Source organism: Populus alba, chromosome 19 (assembly GCF_005239225.2).
Source record: "Populus alba chromosome 19, ASM523922v2, whole genome shotgun sequence".
NCBI lineage: Eukaryota > Viridiplantae > Streptophyta > Magnoliopsida > Malpighiales > Salicaceae > Populus > Populus alba.
The window spans coordinates 20,090,606-20,102,459 of NC_133302.1; the positions used below are offsets into that span (position 1 = coordinate 20,090,606).

The 11,854-nt window shown below is 31.7% G+C and overlaps 2 protein-coding genes across 5 annotated transcripts; both read left to right on the top strand.

The window, feature by feature from the left end:
- The first annotated feature begins 1,731 nt into the window (after positions 1–1,731).
- Positions 1,732–2,202, top strand: LOC118038470 (uncharacterized). The gene has a single exon (XM_035044840.2). It carries the CDS (start codon positions 1,874–1,876, stop codon positions 2,078–2,080), a length of 207 nt encoding a protein of 68 aa, XP_034900731.1. The 5' UTR covers positions 1,732–1,873; the 3' UTR covers positions 2,081–2,202.
- A 3,452-nt stretch (positions 2,203–5,654) lies between these two features.
- LOC118038480 (uncharacterized) lies at positions 5,655–8,875 on the top strand. 4 transcript variants are annotated; one of them, XM_035044852.2, is made up of 3 exons: positions 5,655–6,703; positions 7,391–7,490; positions 7,662–8,875. In XM_035044852.2, the coding sequence occupies exons 1-3, from the start codon at positions 6,527–6,529 to the stop codon at positions 7,715–7,717; spliced, it is 333 nt and encodes a 110-aa protein (XP_034900743.1). In that variant the 5' UTR covers positions 5,655–6,526; the 3' UTR covers positions 7,718–8,875. The 4 variants fall into 2 exon arrangements, 2 of the variants coding, with proteins under 2 accessions (XP_034900743.1, XP_034900742.1); XR_012168843.1 differs by having other exon boundaries at positions 7,413–7,490.
- Positions 8,876–11,854: the final 2,979 nt, after the last annotated feature.

An 11,854-nucleotide genomic window follows, 5' to 3' on the forward strand; every position in this document is an offset into this window, starting at 1 on the left:
TAGTTTATGTTTGTCAGCCACTCGGAACAACGGAACAATATATTGTTCCGTCAGTGCCAATAAAGACTGAATCACGCAAGTTCATTCATGAACCATCATTCTATTTTTAGGTCATGTTCATTCATGACTGAGTGCATTACTTTACAACGTGACTCTTTAATATAATAATAAATTGATTGTTACCGATATTGTTCGTTTAATAATATTATAATACATTGGGGGTTGGATTTCAAGTTAATTTAAAATGCAAGAGTTTACAATTAGTCATTATAAAATTTACCGGAGTTAAATAATTATATATTTTCTCATCTCAATTATATAACAGAACAATTAAAATATCATTGAAATTAAAAAAAAATTAAAAAAGTATCAAAGGGTGTTTTTGCATTCTTACAATGGTTTTTTCGTTATGATGTCAGCTTAGGAAAAAATTAGTTAAATATAAAAAATAATAAAAGGTTAAGGAGCACAGAAAAACGAACAAAATACTCTTCAAAGTAAAAATTTTAAAACCGGAGTCAAAGAGTTTTTTTATCCTTTCATAATTTTATTTTTATTAAATCAATTAGGGGCAATTTAGTAGTTTCCTAAATATAAAAAATAATTAAAAATTATTTTACATGTGGAACTAACCCAAAAAAGAACTCCTTCAACGAGAAAGGCAGTAGACCACCACCTCCATTAATGGATGGCTAAACAACGTACGAACGACTCTTCCCCCTCATAAATTTGTAATCAACCACTTTTTTAATGTTTAGCCCTGCGTGGATTTATTGTTTGTATTATATTTATTATCCTTTAGATTCAAAATAAATGCTGCTAAAAAGAAATTTTTTATAAATATAATAGCAAGATTAAACCCGGCCTTGACTCACATGGTCGACGAGTATATAGGCAACTTAAGCAATGATTCAAGACCTTAACTTGACAAAAAGATCTTAAAAATAAGTAAAATATATTTATTAATTATATTTTATAAAATAAAAATTACTCACTTAATAAAAAAGTTCTAAATACAAAATGAAAATTATTCAAGGCCCACTTGTTAAGTATGTATAAGGAATAATAAAAAAATATTTTTAAAATATTTTAGAATATCTTATTTATAATTTTGCCTAAAATTTATATTCACTTTAAGCCGGCTTTATTGCATAATTGACCCAATTAAAGGCCAGGGTGACAAGTTGGATGGCTTAATGCAAATTAAATTATAAATTGTCATTATTTCTAGATTTTTTTTAAGAAAATGAAAAGCATGTTTAAAAAAACAAGTCAAAATAAATTTTAAATTAATCTTGAATCAATTTGTTAACTTATACCAAATTAACTCTCATCTAATTTAATTTAAAATGTAATCTAAACTAAAAATCAGGTTAATAAGTCATTGAGCTGGCAAATCAACTAAGAGTGTATTTATGTTACATGTGCATATTTTTAGTGATGGGGGCATCACTAAAAAAAAAAAAAAGCAATAGCAGAAGCATGAAAATAATAAATGCAAGGTTATACCTGGGTTTTGTGTTTTCCAAGGTTATACCCTATAATAAATGCAAACTCAACCGATGGCATAAACCAAGTTTAATTACAATGTATATTAAAAGGGAGTAGACAGCTAATAATAATAAAAAAATAATTGTTAATGGCTTCAATTTTATTATTCAAAAGCAGATTCGAAAATTCTTACAAAACAAATATCAAATGTCTGTGTATCTAACGGTCAAAGACCACTGAAGTTGCTCGATCTTTAACACCGCTCATGCATATATAAATGCGCTTGTCTATCTGATATTTCTGTGCTTGCCAAAACACATCGCCCTCTCAAGTCCCAAAATCAAAAAACACAGAAGCGCAAGAATAACAAGACTAGAACACCATGGTTTGCTTTTGTTTTCTTGTTGATCAGACCCGGAAGGTGAGAAGAAGCAAGCCGGCGGCCGGAATTTGTTCAAGGTGTGGTGGTGGAGCAAGTGTAGCTGATATGAAAACTTGTACAAGATTTTGCTATGTGCCATTTTACTGGAAATCTTGGAGAGCTATCATGTGTACTTTCTGTGGAGCTGTACTCAAATCTTACCACTGAATTATTTTGTTTTAGAGGACTTCTAGCATGGTATTTCTTTCCCACTTAGTTTATAGAATTTTAATCAAGTTATGTATGCTTTTGAGCTAATTATAAAAAAACATGCTTAATTTTATCCCTAATTTTTCGTGGCTTGTTATAGAATTTTTTCCATCTTCTGTTTGTACCATTTTGTAATGTGAAATTTGCTTGAGGGAACTGCAGAAAGCAGCATTGTTCTTAAAAAAAAAAAAAGAAAAGGAAAAAAAAAAGAGTTACAGAGAGCTCCTTCCCAAGAGGGAGATGTGCAATTTTTTTCTTGTTTGCACCAAAAAAATATAAGACAATGGTTTGGTCTGCAGTCCTGCAGTTTGTGCAGGATTTGTAATAAATTTACAGGTGGAAAGCTTTTGTGAGGAGGATGGAGATGGCTGAACAGTGATGCCTCATCAAGTGGAAAGGACATGGAAGGTGAAGTGTTGGTGATGCCGATATCTATATGTATGTATGGAGTCTGTTTCCAGAAATAAATGAAGTGGTTGAACCTTCCTTTGACCTAAAACACGCGCGGCAGCAATCATACTACAATTAATTTTCTGTTTTCAAAGTTTAGGCTGCTCCAATCTCTTCTCCCAATTTCTTCATAATATTGAACTTTGTTTTCTTTGATGATCTAATTAAGGAAAAGTAGAAGTGTTAACCTCTCAGAACATATATATATATATGATGATGATGATGAAATAGCAGGAGGATGAGGATTAAGAGAATTTCCCTTCTTTTTCTTTTTTTTTTTTGTTACTGAGTGATTAAAAAAAATTCCCAGACTATAATAATGCCATAGAATTGTCTCCTCACACTAGCTTATATCTTAAATTCTCAAGGAGCACGACATTTTTCACAATCACGCTGAAAGGGCATTTTTTTTCTATAATTGTGAAATTATTTATTGGTCTTGATGCAATTGCAGTAATTGATGAAAAAAAACAATAATAATATATTATGAATCAATTTGGACCATTATAAAGTAGGGTGTACATCCAACATAATTGTTTTTTTTTTTTTTTTTCAAAATTTTGAATCAAACTAATCTAAATAAAAGAATAAACTGATCTGTTACATCCGGTTTTATATTTTTTAAAACCAAATAAGTTTTGATTTGAAGAAATTGCCTTTAGTTGAGCTAAATTTTGATTTAATAGATCTTTATTTTATAATAAGAACTTTAATTTGATTTAGTTTCGGTTATTAAGTTGGTTATTAAGTTGATGTAATCAAACTCAATTCAAAGCATAACAAGATTAACTCTTTAAAAATAATTAAAAAATCAAAATAATATCTTATTAATAAAAATAATTAACCTGATAACTTATATATTCATCCAATAACTCAATTATTCAACTCTTTTCTAAGTCAGTTTCCAACCCAAATATAGCACATGTGGTTTTAAGTTTTCAAAGTTTTTGAAAAAACATTGAAATGTTGGGCCGAGTGTTTGAGATATTAGATAACTTATTTTGTTGTTAAGTAAAATAATTTAATGACTTGAAATGTGTTGTAGATGTTTTTATATCAGGAAATTTTACGGGTCTAGATTTACGGGTGGTTTATTGGCTATAACTAGACAAGGTTGGAAGACTCTTAAATTAAGCCTTGAAGTTGCTGTTTTTATCTTTCTAATTATTTTCTAAGTTAATTTTGAGTTATTATTATTTTTTCTAATTATTAAATCATTTTTTTTATCTATATATGCCTAGTTATGTCTTAGGTCAGGGACATGCCTTTCATTCAATTCCCCTCGAAGAGAAATGATGCGTATACAGCTGTGCCTGTGAAGGTGTTTAATGAATTTGTCACTGTTCATGTGAAATCAATGCCAGAAAGAAACTAAAGGGTATCGCTGCTAGTGGTTTTTTTTTTTTTTTTTCCTGTTTTAGCTCAGTAAAATCACGAGAAAAGGACGTAATAAATGTTCCACTTGATGAGAATACCAGTATAATTCGAATTTATTTATTTGAAGTGATGTATTTATTTGATAAGTCCTTATTATATAATAAATCAATTTCGTTGAGGGTTGAAAGCTGTCTCACTTTCTCTCTTTCCATGATTAAATCAAGAATCATTCATATTAAATACGATCTGGTATTGACCTAGCAAATTATTAGCTTGTGAGCTGGCTGACACTTCTAAACTTGTTCAAGTTAAAATCAATATTTAATTTTCTTAAAAAAAATAACAAATTTAATTATGACGTAACAACGTAGTGTTTGAGAACCTATTGAAACTATTTTTAAAAAAATTTAATTTTTTTTATTTAAAATTAATTTTTTATATATTTTTAAATTGTTTTAATAAGTTGATGTCAAAAATATTTTTTAAAAAAAATAAAAATATATTAAAAAATAATTATTACCACACTTCAAACACCCTGAAAATCAAAGAGAAATACTTTTTGCTGGCCTTTATTTCCATTTTACTTGAGATATTCTTTAAGTACCTAGATTTTTTTTTTTTAACTATCTTCCATTAAACAATTCATTCAATTGAAACTCAACTCCATGTACAGTAGGTTTACAAAACGGTGATCTATCATAAATTCTGCAGCTTTTAGTCACGTTGTTGCGTGTAAAATAAATAAAAACAAATATGTTAAGAAATACCAATAAAATAAATATACATCGCCAATGCAATCTGCGTTGACTTTTGTTCTTAAATGCTTACCAACAAAATAAATATACATCGGCACACATAACCATTCAATGAGAGTTGACTTCAAAAACATTCATCATGTGAATGCACAAATATGAATACAATTTTCCATCTAACTTATTGAATTCAAAATCCACGATGAATTTTTTAAAATAAATATTAAATAATAATGATAAAGAAATGTAAAGGCTTTTTATTGGATTTTCTTTAATAAATCATTTAAATAGTTTATAAGTTAATAATAAATAACCCAAAAGGATTGAATCAGGGTTAAAAACATTTTTCTCCTTTCTTGATTTTTAGATTTTGAACACCGAGGATAATATTTTCTTAAATTTTTTAATGAATTTTAGATTTTATATGATTTTTTAATACATCATTTAAGTAAAAAGCTTTTTAAACTTAAAAAATATTCATTGTTATTTTATAATTAATTTAATTTGTTAATTTCATTATAGAGAATAGGATAATAAAATTTAAACTTTGGATTTCTTGTTATATTTTAATTATTGGATGAAACATTGAATTGTATTAATTTTATACTAGTATAATACAATTGTTATTTCTTGTTATTTTATTTTTTCATAGGAAATCTTAGAACGAGATCATTTTGGATTAATTTAAGTTAATCTAAGCTAATATACTGAATTCATTTGGCTAACTCATCACCCAGACTATAAATCTTGCTAGGTTTAATAATTTTTATTTAACCTACCAAGAAAATTCTAAGAAAGAAGGGATGAAAGGAAGGAGCCAAAATATCTTTAACATGATTCAAAATGCTGGACCAAGAGGAGCCCATCCCACAGAAATAAGAAACCTTAGCTCAAGAATAAAAAGCCCGCGAAAAAACAAAACCCCAGTACCTTCCCATCTAGGGTTTAAGAGGCAAACCCTTGTTCCAAACAGAACAGAAACCTTAACTCACATACAGAAGAGGAAAGAAAAAAACAAACTTTATATAGTAGCGATAAAATTGTCTCTGTTTTTCAGTTATGAAATTTCATTGCAACATAGACTCTCCTCTCCAAAAAGCCAAACTTAATAATGGTGGGGTTTGTATTTGAGCCCTCAACTACTGAAGAAGAGAACAACCAAGTTTCAAAAGCTAGAAACTTTAAAGACCCAATTCAACCTTTTGATCAAAAGCTCACAAATTTCGCCGATTATTTTCTTGATTTTGATTCCATAGAGGAGTTTTTTGGGGACCCGGAAAGGGTTAGTTTGGATTTTGAGAAGAGAATGGAGGTGGAGGATAAACGGTTTGTTGTTAAGGATTTAACTGTTGATGGGTCTGATTTAGTTTTTGAGGAGAAGGGAATTGTTGAGGGTTCTGATTTAGTTTTTGAAGAGAAGAAGGGAATTGTTGATGGGTCTGATTTGGAGGGTTTAATGAAGGTGAAGGGAGAAAGAGTGGAGCTTGAAAGAGGAGGGAGTTTGGACTGTTCTATTGAGAAAGAGATGGGAAGGTTTAGTTTGGTTGCCGTGTCGAGTTTAGTTGTTGCTGATGGGGGTGGAAAAGTGGTGGGTGAAGAGGCATAGATAGATAATGGTGGTTTGATAAATGGGTCGGGTTCGGATATTGGTAATGGTAGTGGTGTGAATGCAAAAGTGGTGAATGATGAGGACGAGAGAGAAAGTGAAAGTAGCGAGTCTTCTAGTAGTAGTGATGATGGTGGTGAAGAGGACAGTGAGGAAGAGAAGCAGGAGGAGAGGGAAGTTAGGGAGGTAGTAGATAAAGAGTTAGATGATTTGGGTGACATGGAAGAAGGTGAGATAAGGGATGTTAATGGAGAGGAAATGGTTGGTAGGGATGATACTGATGTTGAAGTGTTTGAGGAGGAGGTTGGAGACAAGATGGTTGAGTGGAGTGATTTTGATGAAGATGAGGATGCTGTTAATGAAGGAGACCCTATTAGGTCGAAGAACGAACTCAAGGTAAATTGTTTCTGCTTTGATGCTATTCTATGTGAGTTGTTTTTTGCTTATTGTCCGAGGCTTTGGAATTGTTAAATCTTGCATCTCAAATGTTATCGATAGTGTTAGTGTGATTTATGAAGTTAAATATAGAAATGCAAGGTATTCATATACACGATTTTTTTTTCTGGTAAATAAATGTGAGGGCGTTTTATCATGTTCTATGATTCGGTCTGGCAATGTGCTATTTCTTCACATTCCAGAAGATGAAGGTCAAACAACTTAATATGAATACTGTTAGAAAACAAAATTGCGGTTATAGTTACTGGAGCATGGCCCAATTTGCTTAAGGTTTATGTAAGAACACAATTCGATAGCTATGAGAAAATAAATAAATTGTTCCTTCTCTATTTAATTGTCACTGATTTGTATGATTTTACATTAACAGGTTTATTGCTTTGATGATGATAATTCAATTTAGTGTTATTGTTACTTTAAACATAGGATTTTTTTTGTCTTGGCTCCCCTGTTTGTGATTTTCTATGGACCCGGAATATGGCTATACTGTAATGTTCATTGATGACAAGTACGCATAGCATGACTTCTCCTTTACATTTCTGACTAAAGTGGCAGATTGAAATTTGATCCAATGGCTTACTATTCAAGCATTTTCATGTTTTCTTTTTATGTCATATTGCTGCTAATCAGATAAACTGTATCAAATCTGCAGTTTCTCCCTCCAGTTCCTCCAGTGGTTGCTTCCTTGGAACCGCATCATCAGATGCTGGCTGTTGGAGCTGTTTTGTCGGTAAGTCCACAGAAGCGAAGTGCATGGTTTTTTGTTTTTTTTTTTAAGAACAAAAAATATAGGCCTTAAATTTAACGCAAGTCTATCTAAATCCCAACTATTTTTGCTTTTCCTACTGACTTTAGATTGGTGATAGCTGTATCGGTAAATCTGGTATTCTTGATTTTTCAGGCTATAGGTTCCCGGGTTATAGTAGAAGGGGCGGAAAAGCACAACCCTTTGAATGAGGGTTCTATCCTTTGGATAACTGAAAAGAGATCTCCATTGGGGTTGGTAGATGAGATTTTTGGACCTGTCAAAAACCCATACTAAGTGGTGAGATACAATTCAGAGAGTGAAGTCCCTGGAGGGATCCACAATGGTACTGTGATATCTTTTGTTCCTGAGTTTGCCAATCATGTGCTCAATGACAAGAATCTTTACAAGAAAGGGTATGATGCATCTGGTGAATATGATGAAGAGCTAACTAAGGAGGCAGAATTTTCAGATGACGAGGAAGAGGCAGAGTACAAGAGGATGTTAAAAATGTCCAAGAGGGGAATAGATTGTGAGACAGCTGGAAAAAAGAAAAGCAACAGAAGGAAGGTGAAAAATAGGGGGGGTGGTTGAAAGAACAATAAACCTTCAGGGGAGCAAATACCTACTGGTGTAGATCAGCTATCACCCGATCAAAATTTGTTCAATGAATCTTCTGTTGGAACATCATTTGCTCCAGTGCCACAGACAACTGGAGTTTTTACTCCAAATGGTGTATGGGTGAATGAGGCACCTTCTCATCAGCCAGAGCCTTTAGCAATTCCAGGTGGATTTCCAGCTAATAATATGCCTTGGGCTGCACGGAGTCAACTCCAGCATCCCTATCAGATACCTAAGGCAATTGGTATGCCAATGCAGCCACAGTTCAATCCTTGTCAGGGACCACTTCCTAATGCTTTCTTCCCAGGCGGACATCCAAATTTCTTTGCTGGACCTACACATCCTCTTTCATGGCCTGCAGTTGGAGGACCAAGCTGCATTTGGAACAGGATTTCAGGTTCAACCTAATCCCCAAGCTATGAATACAATAGAACAAGGAATGATGTCCAGAGGACTGCCTTTAGAACAGAACTGCAGTTTTCAATCACCAGCCATCCCTCCTGGCAACATAAAAGCTCCTCAGCAATTCAGCACGGGAGCCTCTTCCAGCCATGGAACGAAACCTTATCGTAGAGGGGGTGGTCGTTTTTCAGGTGGAAGAGGCAGGCAGCCATCAAACTGATTTTTGTCTTTAATGAGCTGTAACTTAAAATAGGCTATGACTTAGTGGACCAGCAGTGTTCTGCAGACCTGCCTACTTTTTGTAAATTATCTCACGTTGATGTCTGTGTTAAAGAAAATGTTTGCTACATTATGTCTGGCAAGGTGTGGTGGTTGATAATGGTTCCTCATATTTGCAATTTGTACGTTCATGGTGGTTGCGAGAGCCTAAGAGATCCTTCGCGGCAAATTCTGGCTGTAAAGACTGTCTTATTATGTTTGGTGCGATAGCTATTGTGATTAGAAAAAAATTATTTTTAATTGAGATTAATTTAAAAAAATATTTATTTGGTTAAAACTGTAGTTATAATTAAAGTTGAATAAAAAGTAGTTTAATGTGTTTGGTTAAAAATTATTTTCTAAATTGAAGTTTAATTTATGGATTTTAATTTAAATATTATAGATTTAATTATTATTATTACATCTTGAAATAAATAATATTGATATCAAATATTTTTTTTATTATTTCATTAAACTATATGTAATTTCATCATGTATGAAATCTATCCAACAAGGACTATATTTTCCATGATTTCTTAAACGCGTAACAATATCAGGTAAAAATATCGTTAAGAACGAAATTAGGATTGCAATCAAATTCTGCAAATATTACGTCATTAAATGATTTCCTTCTAATTTTTTGAATAAAACACAATTAAAAATAAAAATAAAAACTGATTTTTTTTTAACTGAGTTGGACCTGGCAAGAACAAAATTGGGATTGCGATCAAATTCTATAAATGCTACGTCATCAAGCGATCTCCTTCTAATTTTTTGAATAAAACACAATTAAAAAAAACTAAATTTTTTTTTAATTGAGTTGGACCCGGTTCAATGCATTAAGCATTGAATTGGACCCAGTCCGGCTAAAATAGTAGAGAGTGACTCCACTGTTCACGTGAATAATGGAGTTCATTTTCCACTGCATGGAATAACAGCAAAATATAACTTTTGATAAATCTACGACACAACCTTAATAAATAGTGGGTCCTACAAAAAAAATTTATATTTCTTACTTAATCAAATAAAAAAAACTGTGACGGCAGATAAATCTCATCTGGAATCACAATACCATTACACGCCTTAATACCTTTACAATTTAGGCGCCGTTTGGTAATGTGGCTGCGGGTGAGGTTCACCCGCAGCCACACATGAATTCTGTTTGGTAAGTAAACAATCCTGCTTTTCATTGGCGGGGCCCACGAAAATTTGAAACAAAACTGAGGTTCACGAGAAGCAGCAAAATGCTGCTTCTCCTGATGGAAGAAAGCTGGAACAGTGGAGCATGGCTCCACTGTACAGTGTAAGTGAATCAGTGTTTTTTTTTTTTTTTTTTTTTTTTTTTTTTTTTTTAAATTTCGAAAAACAAAAAAGTTGAGTTTAGGTTTTTTGTTTTTTGAAAAACCAAAAAAAATTAAGTGATTTCACTCGTATTATTCATGTGAACGTGAATAATATTTTTTTTGTTTTTTTTTTAAATCATGAAAACTGTATTTTTTGTCGAATGAATTTTGTACATAATAAAATTGTAATTTTTTTTTTTAAAAAATGAGTTTTAGTTGAAAAGCTAGTATTTAATATTATTTAATATCACTACATAAATTAGAAGGATATAGCATGATGACGTAGCATTCGTGAAATTTGATCACAATTCCAATTATGTTCTTGCCATGTCCGACCCAATTAAAAAAAATCAATTTTTATTTGTATTTTAATTGTGTTTTATTCAAAAAAATTAGAAGGAGATCACTTGATGACGTAACAAAAAAATTTAGTTTTTGTTGTTGCGTGTTTAAGAAACCATGAAAAATATAGTTATTGTTGGATAGATTTCATATGTGATGACATTGCATATAGTTTAATAGAATAATAAAAAATATTTGATATTAATATTATTTATTTCATGATGTAATAATAGTAGTTAAATCTACAATATTTAAATTAAAAGTATTTTTTAATTATTTTATAACCTCAATTTGAAAAACATTTTTTTAACCAAACACATTAAACTACTTTTTGTTCAACCTCAATTTCAACCACAGTTTTAACCAAACATATATTTTTTCAAATCAACCTCAACTAAAAGTACTTTTTATAAAAGTACTTTCTTAAAACCACAACCACAACAGCAACCACAATACCAAACACACCCTTAGTGTACAAGCTAGGTTAGGTGCTGCTTCAAAATTTGTTGTCTTCTTTGCAGGTATTGATTGTGAGAGTCAATCCAAATTCCATGCCCCACTTATTCAGCTCCCACCCCCTCCTCCTTTACTTCTACATTTGTGCAAGCTTATGGCAATTCATAGGTGCTGAAGTCTGACCAGCCTGATGGCTGACAAATCACCTATTTTCGGTCTTTGTATTTTGCTAGATGAGGGTGCTCATAAATCATAACCAGTGATTTGATTTTCACATTAAACGATGTACAGAAACGAGCAAGCAGAGGCAATTTTGTTTCCATTAAGATCATGCTGTTAAATATAGTTTCGGAACATTCCATAAAGCCCTTCGCTTTGGGCTTTACGTTTGTTCTTTCAGTGGCCTAAAAGCATCACCTTCTTGTCTTTCAGTTTCCTTCCAAATCTAATCAAATTTGGAGAAATTATCACCATTAAAGCAATCGAATGGTACCAAGAACTTTTGGCACTTCTATGACTAGTTGACTTCACAACTACACTCGCTCACCTTCCTCAGTCAAATCCTAGAATAGTGTACTATTCTTTAGTCCTTGAGTTTTTAACACAATTATAATGGAGTCTTTGCTGTTTCCTATAACTTCGTACCTTTGGTTTTCTTGCCAGGTTTTCGGCAAAAACATTTCTTTTTCATAATTTTATCGTTGAGTGTTTTGAGAATATCAATAAAATAGTGTTTAGTTATTGTTTTAAAACAGTAAAAACATGCCTTTATGTAACTTAAGTTCTTAAAATTCACTTTAAAATTGTTTGACTTTTATATTGAAACACTAACTCAACAAGGAACTAACTTGTAAGTTATCAAACATGAAATACCAAAATTAGGTATCAAATGAGTACTTATCTTAGTGTCACAACCTCTTTTTAAAT